The sequence below is a fragment of the Pygoscelis adeliae genome, unplaced genomic scaffold, assembly GCF_000699105.1.
Source record: "Pygoscelis adeliae isolate BGI_AS28 unplaced genomic scaffold, ASM69910v1 Scaffold242, whole genome shotgun sequence".
NCBI classification, from domain to species: Eukaryota; Metazoa; Chordata; class Aves; order Sphenisciformes; family Spheniscidae; genus Pygoscelis; species Pygoscelis adeliae.
In genome coordinates this window covers 2,068,062-2,084,671 of record NW_008824369.1, presented here as the reverse complement: position 1 = coordinate 2,084,671, position 16,610 = coordinate 2,068,062, and the positions used below count along the sequence as shown (strand labels likewise).

At 46.7% G+C, this 16,610-nt stretch overlaps 1 protein-coding gene across 1 annotated transcript in view; it reads left to right on the top strand.

Annotated features, from left to right (window-relative positions):
• The window catches only part of ADAP1 (ArfGAP with dual PH domains 1), a 71,513-nt gene that overhangs the window by 30,866 nt on the left and 24,037 nt on the right, over positions 1-16,610 (top strand). The window contains 1 exon segment of the mRNA XM_009320061.1: positions 2,204-2,286. Coding sequence (XP_009318336.1) covers positions 2,204-2,286 — 83 coding nt within the window.

The following is a 16,610-nucleotide window of genomic DNA, read 5'->3' as shown; positions in this document are numbered from 1 at the left end:
CTGGAGCCGAGGGTGGTGTGAATTTTCTTCCTTCTAGTTAAATCCCTAGTCGTCTTGTTGAAAAGGTCCAAGTTTGGCTATGGTGATCATAACAAGCTGTCTGCAGCAGCCGGGCTGGAAAAATTGCAAGAAGGGTAACAAATTTAAGTATTTGTGTTGATTTTATGATTAGATTTTGGTAGCTCTGTTGATGAGCAGCGGAAGTATAGAAACAGGCAATTAAGCGCAACCTTTTGGGTCATCGGTCTTCTACGTTTGCAGGCTACCGTGTTGTGGATATCAGATCCAGAAAGAGCATCCTGCTCAACCCAGAAGAGCCCCCTTGCACACTTCTACAAAACACATCTGAACCTCCTGAGATGAACTGAAGATGGGTTGTACCCAAACCAGAGCGTAGCACAGGGTGACAGCAGAAGGGAGATGGATGTTCATCTTCAGAGTTCACAGTCAAACTTGCAGATGTGTGTGTAACAACTAAAGATCAGTCATGAAAACAGGAACAGAAGGGGGAAAGGCAGAGTTGGTGCATTATTTCTGTTACAGCAGAAGCTCACAGTTGAGTTTTGGGTGCAGGGAAGCTATGGCGCTCCCTGAGCCTTGTGGGAGAAGGCTGGTTCCCCAACTAAGGAGATGAAACAATGGGTGGGACAAAATATGTGTAATTATTTCCTCCTTTACTGCCCGGAAACCGATTACAGCCACAGTTCTTGTTGAATAGTGTCTTGAGGATTTGATGAATGTGTTTGCTGTACCTGCAGATGAATTTTCATAAGCAATGTTAGTCCACTTATCTTCTTTGAGCATTTCTGGAATGTGTCTGCTGAAAAGATAGCATTAAATCTGCGTAGTCAGCAAAAAAGAAAAGGTAATTAAGCATATCAACAGTTTTCATTGGTGGAGAAGTTGATGTGTTGAAGTGTGATGGGTTTTACAGAGCACGCCCAGTGCTGGGGGATCTTTTACTGTCATCAGTGTAGGCCACTTCAAAATGTCTGCTGTGAAGCTGGGATGACACATGCCTGTGATTTCTGCCTGCTTGGGTTATTTAAGGTTCCAGGGCAATTAAGAAGTACGTGCAGTTAAAAATGGTTTGAAGCAATTTCTAGCATATTCTAGATGTAAACTACTTCATTAGTTCCAGCACTCATGCTAAAATAAAAGAGCAAAAAAGTATTTATAATCTTTGTGGGACTTTTTCCTTTTTGGAAGTTAAAGTCTCGGTGTATAAATCATTGGTATAATTTTCAACGTGAGAAGTATAACAGGCATGTTCTCTGCCATGCATCATGGATTTCTTTCTTAGACTTAGCAGTACAGGCTATGAGTTAGGAAGAGCTCTGCCAGGTGGGTTCTCACCACCACCCTCTGGTGTTTGGGTCCTGCGTTCCACAGGGCTCAGCCCTCACGTCCTTACCTAGCTGTGTTCTCCTGGTCTTTTTGAGGCTTTTTCACTTTTCACACCCCAGTTCCTTTCAAGAGGTTGGCTAGGGCCTGGGATATGACTGTCCTATGTACCTTTTGTTTTGAAGAGGTCACCTCTCATTTGAATTCCTGTTGTTCCTAGGTTGGGAGGTGCATGACACCCTGCAGCAAGCTCCGTGTTCAGCAAGTCACAAGTGTCACCCATCCTTGGGCTGGGCTTCCCCTCGTCGTTACAAGTATAATTTTAACCAGACACATCACAATTTTTTTGAATAGCTGTCCACATGTGACAAGGAGACAGTATCTCTGCAGCTTTGACTGCCGAAAGGCCATCATGCACATGGCATGCACAAGGCATACCCAATTTCTGCTTCCATATTGATAGCTTCAGGGCAAAGATTTTTCTTTTGTATGCAGTTTGTTGGTTTTTTCATTTACTGATCCCATTTACTGAAGGAGGTAGTCTGAGGAAATTGGGTTTAAAATTGTTCATATACTGAGGGAATTTTGTACAGAGGTTGATTGGATGGGTGGGAATGGGCTATTCTGCTAAATCTGTAAATTTTATTAAATAAGTTTCCAATAAAACTGGATGTACAAGGAAACGATTTATCGTTGTCCAACAGTAAACAGAAGAAACCCTTGACTCCAGACTGTACAATGCAATTTTTGGAAGGCTTTTAAATCACACTTCTGTTTTGATTGAAGAATTAATGATTCTGGATTCTTCCTTAGTGTATCTTGGACCATGTTTCCTTTTCTCTGTATTTTTTTTTTTCAGACTGCTGCGGGAACAATGGATCAGAGCCAAATACGAACGAAAAGAGTTCATTCACAGCGAGAAGCAGGAGCCTTATTCCGCAGGTAGCGAAAGACACTTTTGGCAGATAAGTTTTTTGATGTCCAGCACCTTCCATTTTTTTTGTCTCTGTTCATATGTTCTTTATATTGATTATTGCTCGTATGTCACTAAATAGGAGGAGAAAGTGTGGTCTTCTGGGAAAGATCCCTCCTGGCATTCCATGTATTTGATTGGGAATATTGGGAATTTTAATACCTGATGGAAAGAAATTGGTTATCGAGAGTCTTTCTGTTGACTTCTACGGGCTGTTCACCACCAGCAGGTCAGATAAAGTACCAGTGAGTTCATCTCTGGTAGTGGGAGGCACGTAGCTGGATTGAAATGGAGATAAGGGTGTTTGTCTCATCAAGGTGACTTTTGCTTTGGAAAGATCAAGTAGGATTATTATTATTAATGGCTTGGTTAATGGTAGGCAAGTGTGCCAGGTGCCCCACTCTTCTCAAATCTCTGTTACTGTCTTTCCACAATACTTCAAGTGTTGTCAGTGGGACCTGGCCTCCTTGTGATATAATAAATGCACAGTGTTTTGCAATTGCAAAGACCCAGCACATGTGACAGAGCTCGTTTCAGCACTCCCAGCACGATGGGCAGAGTGATGATGGCCTTGCAAAGGGGTGGTTTAGTAGAGCAGTGGTTCGGATGATTTTCTTGCAGAAGGGCAGGATTTGAAGAGGAGACTCAGGGCTCGACCGTGTTTGCTGTGTGGCTGGGCCAGCATAAAGGCCAGCGTGAAAGTGCATGAAACTAGCCGGGTATTTCTTTTCTATATGTAAGTGGCATTTAATTTATTCTGCATATTAAGTAGTTGACACCAGCTATGTGCTTGGATGACTCTGGGATAATTTTATTAGCACAGACCATGTTACAGATGAAAGGTTAAAATATTATTTTCATGCTGTATTTTTTCAAGACTAATAACAAGCAGGTAGCTCCAGCAGTTTGCTGTTATTAAAACCACAATTAAAATCTTATCTCACATATTCTCAATTTATGTTTAGAGCATTTCTGCTCTGCTATTTTCTATACATGAGGCATACACATAGTGTGTGTGGGGTATCTATATTCATATATAGTACATTGTGCACATTTTTATTTTAGATTTTCAAAGCGGTCTGCTGGAGTTGGACATGTTCTATTAACAATAAATAGTTTGATTTCTTGGATAATTTTGGAATATATCTGCCAATGTGTGTATAACATTCACCCAGGAATAATGTTTCCAATTTATACTGTGCAACTTCTAGATATAAAAGCTCGGATTCAACTAGGTACTTTAGGCAAATGCATAATTTTAAGCACATGATTAGTCCTTTTGACTCCAAGAAGAGCGTGTACCTGGTTAAAGTGAAGTAGGTCCTTCAGTGCTGTGTGGGAAGAAGGGCACCGTGTTCTGAGCTCTCTGTAAAATATTATAGGAAGAGTTCAAACGGGAGTTTATTTTAGCAGCATATTTTTTAGGTGTTCTTCAGTAATGTGGCTGCATAATATTTAACTGCATGGTGAAGCGATAGGGTTTTCTCCCCTCTCTTTGAAGTTCAAAAGCCATTAAATGCAGAATAGAAGAGAATGGGGTAAGCCATTTTAGATGAACAGTGCTCTCGGGAGGAGGAGGGAAAGGGAAGGCAGGCTGGTGGGCATTTTGTGGGTTGCGTATGAGTGCTTTTAGGTTGTGTATTGTCTTTGAGAATTGTACCATCGTGAAAATCCAGCGTAGGAGCCATGCAAATGACCTGTGCAACCAGGATGTCATTCGTTGATTCTTCAGGACAGTAAATTCAAAGGGGAGCTTTGGCCAGGTGGTTCCTCCTTAGGATGACCAGGTTGGTGTTACAACAAAACAAAGCTGGGGCGACACACCAAACTTGTGGTGCCAACTTTTCCCTTCTGCTGAATTTTTTTTCATACCAGCCCCCAGGTGTGGTTGCACGCCCCTACTTCACCCATTGCCAAACGGTGCTCCTTCTTCTGGACTGCGTGGTGTAACTTGGTTGATGATGCTGTTTTCAGCTCTTGGGCTGTTACGCCGGGAGTCGGCTGTTTCCCAGAGTTATGGCTTGAGAAACGAGCACAGGGAAAATCCTGTGTCCTGTAGGAGAGCAGCATGCTGGAGGTCATAGAATCATAGAATCATTTAGGTTGGAAAAGACCCTTAAGATCATTGAGTCCAACTGTTAACCTACCATTACCAAGTCCACCACTAAACCATGTCCCTAAGAGATGTTCCCATGTGTGTTGGGACAGTTCTTGTATCGCTTGGGTGAAATGGGTGTGTTTCGTCATTGTGTCATACACGGTGCTGGACCACCAGTTTGCCCAGCTGGTGTAAGCCAGTGCCATCAAAGCTGGTCTGAATCGCGCTGTCCATGAGCCCTCCAAGACAGGCTGGAGCTTGGTGCTTGCAGAAGAAGCTCAGCCACACCATGCGTCCCGGCTCTGCCCTTCTCGCTGCTTGCAGGGGTCGATACAGCTTAGTGGCCACACCAACAGCTTGGAGGATGCACCCTGTGTGAGGTGGACCTCCTGTGCCTGATTATGCTTGGCTCAGCATGGCTGGGAACCGCAGAGGATCTGGGCGGTTGCTTTCCACTAATGACCCCCTGAACTGCCTGTGAACACACTGAGGTGGGACTGACACAAGGATGCCCTCTTGCCCACCCCACATCCAGTTTGTGTCTCACTTGAATGTATGTATATCTCTTTTTCTTTCTAATGCTGTCTTAGGCCATTTTTTCTCACTATTCAGGATTCCCTGGAGGGGTGTTAGATTACCAGTTTCTAAGCGTGAAACATTTTGTTGCTAATAGAGACGTCGGTATCCATTTTCTCATGTTTATTGGAAGATTTAATTCCATTTTCCAATCCCAGGGGCAATTTTGCATTCTGATATTTGTTCAATAATTGCATAAAAAATAAGAAAATGCTATCTTTGAATAGTTTTGAGCAACATCCTTTTCCAGGCAGCCTGACGAGACCCTGGTCAGAAATTCAATGTCTTTCAGAAAATCCTTTGGGGAGAGACTGTCTGGAGCCTGTAGATGCCAAGCAGAAGCTATCACAGCCGAACTGACAGACTTAGGAGGAATGAGTGTCAGGACAGGAGTGTCAGATGTGCAGGTCAGAGCTGAGATGGTCATTCAGGGAAGCCTGGCAGGAGGATGCGGCAAACTCTAGCTGCTGGTGAAGAGCATAAATAAGAGGCAGTGTGGGATGCAAAGGCAACAGCTGCCCCAAAAAGTCTTGCATAGCCCCTGAACTAATAGGAAACGTCTACCTCGTGAGATACAGAGCAACGCGAGGTAGCAGAACCAGAACTGGGAAACAAAGGCACTTTGCACGTGCAGAAATCCCCGGTGTGGGCAGCGCTGAGCGTTGAAGCCAGCTCTCAAGCCTCGCCCCAGAGAGGAGCTGTGGCTGTAGATCCATGGGTCCTGGTTCAGTCCCTGCATCAGATGTCCCCTCTCGGGGACGTGCTGTTATACGTGTAGTCACAGCCGCTGACCCTCGGTAGAAGATTGCAGTGGAAATTCCTGTAAGGGAATTCTTAGAGAGTTTCTTGCTCCCCCAGGAAGCCTTAGAGCACAAGCCCAATCGCTGTTCGCAGCTTTCAGCTCCTCTGCCCCCAGTTAGTTTTTCAAACTCTGATGGTTTCATTTCTCCGAAAGAGCCGTCGTTAATGAGTGTATTAGCGCCATTGATTTTAGTGTGAGGAGTCAGTTTGAGTTCAGATAGTGCAGGGAGATTAGTAAAACAGTGATTAAATGCTTCGATGATCCACTATCGATTCTTAGATACACCCTTTTATACATTTGAGCTCTTAATTCAGCTGTAGTATGAGAGCTAAATAATTTGTTCGCCCTAGCCAGACTTTATGAAGCAAAACATTATTTACACCCCAGCAATCCTGACTAACACCGGGGTACGCGTCCCTTCCGCTAGCGATACGTTTGTTGCACAACAGCACAGAATAATACCAGTTTTAAGACCCTCACATTAACGTGTTTCAGGTTGGCTTTATCCCTTCTGATAAATGAACTGGCTAAATTACTGTCAGTCTCCTGCTAATTATCCCTTTAAACGGAGTTTAATGGGGCGTGGGTGCTGAATTCTCCTAGAAACGGAGGATTATGGTAATTGCTGTCAAAGTCCGGATCTGGATCTCAAGGCAGTTGAAAGGTTTGATAATTTTTAAAAAGATTTTGATCAATTTTAAAAAGCTTGGACATTTTTCCCTGCTGTTGATAGGCAGCAGTAATAGCAATGCTTCCCAAAAGATCTTTGAAAGTTAATTCATTTCCATGCTTTCGATTCCTCTTAATCAAATGGACTTATTTTAACCAAGGGAGACGTGGAGGAAGCAAAAGGGAACAGTGTCTGCAGGGCTGGAGCACTATAATATTATAAACTGGTCAAGGTGCAGCTGCTCTAATGCATCTCAGGCCACACATGAGAGAACGGGACGTGCATGTGGCCAAGAGAGAGCAAAAGGGAGTCGTTTGTTCCTGTGAACTTGGCTTTGGCTCCTGATGGACCCATCTCATTACCACGGGGATGCCAGGAGCAATCAGTGCCCTGGGATGAGCTGAAGCCCAGCCTGGGAGGAGTTGTGGGCAGGGATAACACATCTTCGGATCTTTGCTTTAACATTAGCAAATGAAGTGGGAGAGCTCTTAACACCAGGCGTTTAATCTCTTAATGCTTGTCAGGAAAAATGGCTTAACTTCACCGTTAGGACCGTGAAAGCACCTGTCCATGGGATGGACGTGCCTGGTGCAGTTGGAGAGGGCTGATGGGTATCTCCAGCAACAGACAGAGATGCCGGGCTGTGCAAAAGCAGTTGCCACCTTTTCCTTGAAAGCATTGCCTGAGATAGTTCAGCAATGATTTATGTGCTCTTAGACCGGGGTGTAGGTACTTTCCAGCACAATGTGCTTCCCAGCGAGGCATGGAGTTAGCTGGGCACAAACAACAGCATCATCAAGCGCAGCTTTCTGCAACTTTGCTGCGAATGCTGCCTTCTTGTGTTTCCTGTAAGTAGGCCAGTAAATCCTATTGCTGTTAATTGATCAGATGGTGGAAGAGCAGTCAGGAACAGGAGAAGATTCACAGTAGGGTACAGCTGATAAGAAGTGCTGCTACCAGCTCTGCACGCCGGTACGGTTCCCTTGCAGTAGGACTGGGGAACAGCGGTTTTCCCTCGCTCACGGCAGGTGCTGTTGCATATCTTCCATGTTGAGACTTCTGGTTCCCAAAGGCATTCAGGATGGGAATGCATCATTTGCAAGGGAGAAGGATAATAAATGCCAACAAGTATCACTGCTTTCATTCTTTAATCATGGGAGGTTGGAGCTCCTCAGCTGATGTAAATTGTCATGGGTCCCATAAATGGTGGAGGAATTCAGATTTACACCAGCTGAAGATTTAAACCCTATCCTTTGGGGTGGAAGTTGGAGGAGTCTATGGTTCTTTGATTGGTAGTTATATAGCTGGGTGGGATGGCCTGTTGGACTGCAGAGTAAGATGATATGGTGTTACTGCAACCTTAGATGGCCTGGGAGCTTCCATTGGAGCAACTGAGAAAGCTAGACGATATAGGCAAGATTTTTGGGCATATTAGCAAAGTCAAAGATGATCGGGGCTTTAAGCCTCTGTTGGCTTGTATTCCCGTATTTATAGCACTATGGACTAGATCTTATTGTCATCATTCAGGTGAGCTCTAGGTTTACCCAGGTAGTTACAAAGGGTAGCATTTGTCTGAAGGTGCCTATTTGCTTGTACTATCTTCTGTCAACACCCTAAAGATTACTTGGCGTATATGTTATTTTGTATTTGTTGCAAATATGATGGCAAAATAAACTGAGACATGAAAGAAAACCCTAAAATAGTAAAATCTGTTAATATGCACTTTCCATTCCATGTGGCTCTTGCATAATTTGGGCAGCAGTCTGAATTAATTTTCCCCTGTACTTGCACAGTTGGAAGGAGCTCTGACTGCAAAGCACTAGAGAAAATGCACGGGACATAAATACGTTCTTTCTCAGTGTGAGAAAGATACCCTTATTAGTTCAGTCTGACCTGCAGTGATGTAATGCAGTTTATTTTGGGCCTGATCAGACAAAGCAGTGGGCAGTGTTGCATTTAAAGACCAATTATTTTAACTGACAGACCTCATCCTCTGCTGTCTCTTACCCCATTTCAGCTAGCTAGCGGGGAGCTACGAGTGTCAGAGCGACACCGGCTCCGCCATGTGTTTTTTCACAACCTCAGAAGCAAAGCTCCTCTCTCCTGCTGCGCACACCGCCGAATTACAGGGCTGAGCAGCACCCGGAGAACAAACCAGTGCTAATGGCAACCTGAAAGGGCACAGATTTTATTGCACTTCAGACAGCCCGTAGCACCAGGGGGAGTCTGCTAGGCAACCAGAGCAAAGAAATAAAGCATCGGCTTGAGGGCTTCTGGTGTCATTTGCTAAGATGTTAATGCATATGGTCTTTAAGGAGGTGCTCGTGCAGAAGGGAGTGTGAAGCCATACGTGAACTGGCACCGTCCCCTTTGCTTTGCAAGCACATGCAGTAAAACCCAGCAGGGGACATGGCATGGGGGAGAGGAGGTTCGGTTGCATGGTGTTGGTGGGATGATGGGTGGCCGGTGGCAGGCAGTGTCTTCTGAGCTGTGGTTGTTTGCAAAAAGAGAGGATGAGAGCACAGAGGGAAGGAAGGATATGGGAGACCGCAGGGTCGCAGCTGCTCAGAACTGCAGCAAAGGGAAGGTGATCAGGAATTTCATGCAAAACGCTTTTTGTCCTTTTTTGTCAGATTTTTTTGCAGGAAATGGCCAGCTTCAGTGAAGTCACAACTTCAAAATGCAATTAGAGAATTAACAAACTTGTTATTCACCCACTTTTCATTTGTGGGTGAGGAAAAAAGTGCATAGAAAATTTCAGAAGGTAAGGTTGCTGGCAGAAGTGTCCAGTCTAATGGTTTTATTTTTGAATCGTGGTACACTGAGAGTTTCTGAGAGGTTGACTTATTTCTGTTATATTCTTTAATCTCTCAGAAAAAAAAAAACCCCCTCTTCTCTGGCCAGTAGCGCTGCCTTTTTTAGCAGAGCACAGCCTGGGGGTCTGGGAAGGGGAGCTGGGGAGAGCAGAGGGCTTTGCAGGGGACGAGGGCTGTGTCCCAGGGAGATGGGCATGGACATGGTTCAGTTTGTTTGCACTGCAGCCTGCTCTGATGGGATGTGGTGCCGAGGACGGGTTGTGCCCATCAGCCAGGATCAGAGGAGGTGAGAGCCCATCCCAACCCTACAAGGATGTGGTGGTGCTGTGACGTTGGGAGGGTTGGTCTTGCGAAAGACTGGAAGCACATCTCCCATCGCTGTCCTTGGGGGTGGTGGCTCTCTGCCTTAGGAAAATTAGGACTTTCACCTGATATATTTGGTATTACAGCTGTTTGGAGCAGCCTAAAAGAGTCCGTGGAGCGATCGCCAGTTAAGTGCTGTGCTTTGGGGCTAGCAGAGCCTGCTGCGTGTCTGTTGTGGGATCGCATCCCCTGACCCTGTGAGAGGAGGGGGGTCCTTGCTGGGCCCGCAGGCTCAGGGGAACAGGGCATCTCCTGTGCAGTCAGCAAGATTTTTATGCTGCAAACTGCTGGGGATAAAGTAGTGAAAGAGAGCACGCTGCTCAAAGGAGAGGCGTTTTCTCCAGCATCCTTTCATGTACACATACTTGCCTGTGCCAATAAATCACTGCCCTGCAATACAGCCTTCTCAGGCTCAGCTGCAGCTCCCTTGCGGGAAAGGATGGTTGAAGCAAAACAGAAATTGATGCTGGTGAAAAGGCTTAAAGAAAGAGACATCTGCAAAGTCTCAGTTCAGGGCCCTGTAGTGGTATCAAGGTCGTGGTAGCAGGTTGTTCCCAGATTTGGGGTACCTTGAGAGGTGCAAGAGTGGTGGTTTGGGGTTTTTTTTTTCTGCCCTATTTCTGCCTTGGCTGATGTGAATCTGCATTGCTCCATCGATGCTTGTGCTGGTTTATGCTGTTTGAAACCCTCGACGCGGGAGACTGCTCCCTCCCGTTGGACCTGCTCCGTGGTCAGAGCATCATGCCGTGGGTAGTGAGATGCCCTTCCTCATGCAAGCCCTGGCGACGTCTGATGAAACGGTACTGTGGGAACAACTCAATACAGATGACACAAAGCTGTTGTGTGAAACTATCTCCTTGCGAGTGGGAAGAAGTGCCATAGGTGCTTCCTGTAGCGTCCTTTAGCTGCTGACAAGACAAGCCCGTTAAGTAAAATAGTCGAATTGAAACTCTAGTCTTGCAAAGGTGTTATCAGCTAAATCAAGAGCTGCTTTTAGCACTGGGGATGATTTGAGCCAGCTAATGTGTGTGGTCAGGATGGTAGCCAGCTGCCATCTCAGCTTCTCTCATACAGACGAACGTGAAGATTATTTCATCGCCATTTTTTCCCTAGTTGCAACCCACATCCTTGGCTGATGTTCCTGTTTATGTTTCCACCAACTCCAAGGAAGTTCTCCTGGCTTTTCCCAGGTGAAGATCTGCGGGTGGTCAAGGTGATGCTGTGCTAAGCACTGTACAAATGCAAAGCGGGATGGCAGTACAGTTGAGTGTAAGGTAAGAGCAGGCAGATGTCAGCCCCTCGGAGAAAAAAGAGGCGGCACCCCGCTACAGGGGTGGTTCTGCAAAAAGCAGGGATGAGGCTGACTTTTAAGTGTGTAAGTTATCCCATTGCTTTATAAGCAAGAAAGGGTGGAGCGTTTAGCCACTACAGGGAGCTACATCTGGCTGAAATTGTCCAAGATGCTGAAAAGCCAGAGGGGGAGATGGACGGACGATGCTCGCATAAGCTTTGGTTCCTTAGGAAACCGAGCTCATGAGACCGATAAGAGAAACTGTGTGATAAAAGCAACCATTTCTAAGCTTATCAGCAATAGCTCACTGGGCTTTGACCAAACGCCGGTGTGTGCCGTAGGAGAGCATGGTGGTGCAGAACAAGGTCACCTGCCTGGGTCACCCCTCGGCAGCAGAGCCTTGCAAGGCACGGAGTGCACCGGTGTGTGCAGGAGCATCCTGCTGCCTTTTGGGGCGTGGGGGGCGTTCGGCTGGTTTGGGTTTGGTGTGTGTCTGAAATAATCTACCATCATTTCCATGCTGTGCCTGAACACCGGCGTGGCGGCCGGTGTGGGGCAATGTGCCACCTCTCTTATATGACCTGACAAGGTATATAAGGTATATACTTTAGCTTTTTTTTTTTCCTCCCCCTTCCACTTTCTCTCCCTTCCCCCATCCCCTAGGCGCTTACAACATCTCCTCGTGCTAAAAATAGCCTTTGGTGTCAACACGGGGCTGAGCAGAGCCGCCGTCGCTCTGCCTGCCCTTTGTTTGAGGGGCTGCGGCACAAACCCGGGGGCAGCTCCTGCGAATGTTCAGTCCCGGAGCAGGTCTGCTGACTAATGTGACTGGCTTTGCAATAGCAGCTTGGAGTGGTTTGTAATTGGGCCATAAGCACTTTGTTAAGAAAAATCAGTTTATAATCTCTGCTACCTGTTCCGTCTTCTGAGCAGCGGAGAAATCTTCGCAATGGTTTGTATTAATGTACCCAAAGCCTTCCCCAAAACCTAGTTGTGGCCGTGGAGGCATTTCTGGTGACAGCAGTGAGATTTGAAATGTCACTCTAGAAACATTAAGTTACATTAGACTCTGAATACCAGAATGAAAGTTTTAGAGCCACATAATGCTGCAAAATTGTAAGTCACCTTTAAAGCCCAGCCTGCATTATGTGTCTGTAAAGTGAATAGTACCATACAAATAAAGAGTTTATTTTCCCCTCATTCTGTTTTTTTTCTGGCAAGTTTCCCATAATGCCAGTGTCTTGCCTCTTGATTTACACCATATATAGAAATTTAGAAAAAGCCTAATTATAACTGGCTCTTCTGACATTTTTTGAGTTGAACTTCTGAAAACACTGGCTAAATCTGTAATCTCGATCCAAAGATCTGAGTTTTTCAGAAGTTTCTGTGAGTGTAAATCTCTATTTAACCTCAATGCACATGTGGCTGATGGGCAAACAGAGCTGTCAAAAGCTTTAGCAGGCCTTGATCTTAGTCCATAGAGAGGAATTTTCAATATAAAGAAATCAGTTAATTTATTTCTGCTTATTAGCCTCAAAGAGGAGTTGCTGCTTTGCTCCATCTGCTTTTTAATGTCACTGTTATATGATACTAGTTGTAAAATGGATTAAATCCTCTTCTGATGCTTGAAAGGCTCAAGCATTAGAGCTGGGCTTTGAGAGGAGCTCTGGTATTTTCTGCTGCTGTCCCTCTTTGATGGGAAGTGCTTGTTTTCGTGATGCAGGGCTGCAGCGTGTGTTGGGAAGATGTGGCTGTCGCGAGATCTGCGGAGCTTCCCTCACTGTGAGGTGCTTTTTGGTACCACCGTCTTAGCCCCTCTCTCCCATCCCTGTAAGCAGATCCCTCAGACCTAGAGATGGAAATAAAAAAAATAATAGTAATGCAGCTAAAAAGCAGCAAAAATCAGGGTAGCCTGGTATTTTGTTGTAAATTCATGTAGACTTTTGTGAAACAGAGATTTAGACGTGAATGAGGAGATGTTTTGTGGTAGGAAGTCACGACACCAGTTCTCTGCAGTGTGTGCTGGTGCTTGGTGTGCATGCTAGGATTGCATCACTGGTGCCTTCTGTTAAATCATGGTTTCCAGTAAATTCCCAGCAACCGGTTCCGGTATTTGGCTGAACCAAAGCACCAGGTTCGACTCTTACTTGATTTCAGCAAAATTGTGTTACAAATCTCCGTGCTCGATCCTGCCCTTGTCTGTAAGATCTTGGCTGCTCGGTCCCAAAGTCTGGCTGCATTTTCACTCTCCCCACCTGAAACCACGAGCAATTCCTCTGCTTGGCACTGATACCCCCTTGCAGTTTGCGCTTGCACCCTGGGGGAGCTGGAGATGCGAAGATGGAAGTGACCTCAGAAGGTGGCTGGATTTGTGTCCGAATGAGGAGCCCAGGGCACAGGCATGCTGCACCTCCTTGGCATGGACCTCTGCCCCGTCTCAATGTCCCAGAGTATAAAATGATTTGGCACCGCAGCCTGCAGCACACAAGGACCATATCAGGGAATTCCTGGCTGAGTTTTGCAGCTGGCCGCGAGCTTGGTGCTGCGCAGCTCTGCCAATGCATCTCTCGTGTTCGTTGGAGCAGGGGGGAATGTGGGAGGGCAGGCTCAATGGCAGCTAAGTGGCAGCGGGGCTCTAGCCCTCTCCAAAAAAGGTGCAAACCTCATCGCTGCTTGCATTTCAAGGGAGCGTAAGAGCGTTTTTGCATTTCAAGGGTGCGTAAGAGCATTACGTGCAGATTACATCCAGTGCTCTGGGTGCTGTACAGATGCACGGAAAAAGCAGCCCTGATCCAGGGAGTTTATAATTAAAGAGCATTTAGCAGAGAGGTGGGTATGTGAGTGTCCAGATGGAAATCGCAAACCCTGCAGTTTTCCCAACCCAGTATCAAGGTTACTGGATGCTGATGTGCTGTTGTCAGGAAGGGGTTAAAGCATGAGCATCCCTCCAGCGAGCAACCTTGCCGGGCACAGAAACCTCCTTCTCACGCTGCTGGAGCCACAGAGAGGGCTTCTGTTCTCCAGGCACTGACATCAGCCGTCGGCCGGGATGTGAGTCATGCCGGGAGCCAGGCTCGGCGGGCACTGTTCCCCGGGCGCTGCCTCCCCGCGCTCCCGGGCGGGCTCTCTCGCGGCCGGAGAGAGCTGTTAGACATCTCGCCTACCGTGGAGACGGTGCTTCTTCAGAGCACATGTGCTCCTGGGTTAAATGCTGCTCGGCATGCCTCGCTCAGTGGGTCTGAGCCCCCAGTACGGCTCGGTACTTGCCAGCGCAGCCACCTGGCATGCATTGGGTGCGGCGTTTGCAGCCCCGGGAGCAGGGCAGGGTGCAGTGTCCCAGCAGGTGGGTGCGAGGTCTGACATCTGCACTGACGCACCGGCGCTTGTGCTGTGGATTTTGGGTACAGAAAAGGGGGACTAAGGGCTGGGATTCTTTTTTTTTTCCCCCTAAATTTTTGTCTAATGGGGAGGAATAGTTTAAACTGAAAGGCTCTGGAAAAAAAATTGAAATGGATGAAGGAGGAAACTCTACAGAGAAGTATGTTCAGCTGAAGCAGATGGGACACCGTTTGCTGATGCTCAGCCTCCATTTCATGTCCTTCCAGCATAATCCTGCATTTAACATTACACAACTCCCTGTCAGGACTCGCTCCAAGAAACCTTTCCCCATCCTCTCCTTGGAGGTTTGAGGGAAATGTAGTCATTGCTTTAAAACAAATGACTACTTCTTCTTCCTCCTTGGTGTGCCCTGACACCGCTCCCACAGGAAGCAGACGGGGGGTGATGCTGTGCAGGTCACCTCTCCTGCTCTCTGCAGCCTCATCCAGAGCAGAGTGAAAATGCACGCAACAGCCTGTCTCCAGGGTGGATAAATATTGAGCCAAATTGCCTTGGAAGGAAAGGGATCCATTTGAAAAAATCCACTAAAGAAACAAGCAGCAGATATAATCCCCAGCCGGACTAACGGCATCCGCTGCAGCATCAGCAGTGAGTCCAGGCAAGGCAGTGGAGAAAACGGGTCCTCCTGGAGAGCTGCCTGCGGTGGGTCCCGCTCAGCCCTCGCTCTGTATAGCACCTTTGCAATACAAATGATTTAAACATCCAACACAGACCTTACTGCGGTAAAGACAAGGCGCATCAAAGAGCTGTTTAACAAACTAAACTAGGGAGGAGGATGCAAGGGGAGATCACAGTGTTTGTCTTACTATTTTTTTCTCCTGCAAGGGGAGCAGGCCTGTGACAGGGACCTGCACGTGGCATCGTTCCTGTGCCAGGATGCACTGACGTTTCAGCAGGGCGGGCGTCATATGACCAGGACCCGAGCAGCCTTTCAGTGCCTTCCAGTAGCGTTTGGAAGTGCTGATTCAGAGTCAGTGCAGCCCCTCCGAAAGAGTAACACCGCCTCGTGAGGCTCTGTTAAAATCAAAGGAAGATGCTGTGCTGTTTCCCAGCCTCGCTAAGGAGACACCGCACGTCACCACCTGAAGACAAAGGAAAAGGCTCCAAATGCAAAAGCTTGTCTTTTAGAGATAGTTTTGGTGCATTTTTATTTTTTTTACCTGCCTGGGCCATGGTGAGAGGCCAGCGACTGCTGTTACGCTCTCCAGGAAATTCGTGAACATTGCAGTGACCCAGTGATGGGGTGGAGAGAAATCAATCTTCCTCTTACAGATAACTGCTGTAGGAAGAAAAACATCTAGCAAAGAGAAATACACTGATGTCTTCAGCTCCCCTAAAGCAGAAAAGCATTTAGGCAGCCAAAAATCACAGGCAAGGACCTGTGGGTCTGAGCTGGAGCAGTGGAGGAGGAGGAGCAGTCGGCCAAGCAAGGCGTTGGCAGCTGGCTCCGGGGAGGGGGTAGCACCACCGCGAGCTAAAGCTGGATGTTCGCAGCTAGTTCAGGATCCAGCTGTAATTGTAACAGCTGGTTCTGTCAAGCTGCCTTCAGTGTAGCTCTGATCCAAGCTTCTATAATTAGCCAAATAGCAGCAGGTCTTGTGTGAAAAGTAAAAGCAGCAGCGATGCTCGTTGCAGGGGAAGCAGGGTGGCATGGGAGCGAGCCTTACCAAAAGGGGTAAGGGCTGGCCCATGAAACTTTAAATAGTTGGGTTTGGTTGTTTTTTCCTCCATCTAAGCACTTCATGCAAAATGTCTGGTTAGGTTTTTTCCCCTCAAAAAAGCACACCTAAGAAATGTTGTTTCGTTTTGCGTTATCCTTAACAGAAATGTTTACATTTGTCAACTCAAATAAAAAATGTTTCATTTCTGGTCAATTTGAGGTCAGTTGTATTTGCTGAACTTGTACAGTTTCTCATGGGTGAGATGGTCTGAGACCCTCCTGCCCCTGCATTCCCTTGGCAGCTGAATGCACTGCCTGTGTTTTGGGACGTGCTTTGAATGCTCCCTGGAGATGCCCTGAGCTGTCGTGCCCTGGGAGCGTCAGTCCACCCAGTGAGTATAGGCTATAAGATCAATAAATGTATGAAACACCCCAATTATAATTAGCACGAGTCACTCCTGTCCTTGAGGTTTCCCTATTTGAGGTCAACCAACTTGAAATACTATATTTTGACATTGCTCAGGCTGCCTGTTCCTGTAACCTTGGGTTTTTACAGTCAATAAATGGATCTATACTAATTAGAGAGAGCTAAAGAGAAGTATCAGGCTGGGTCTCCAC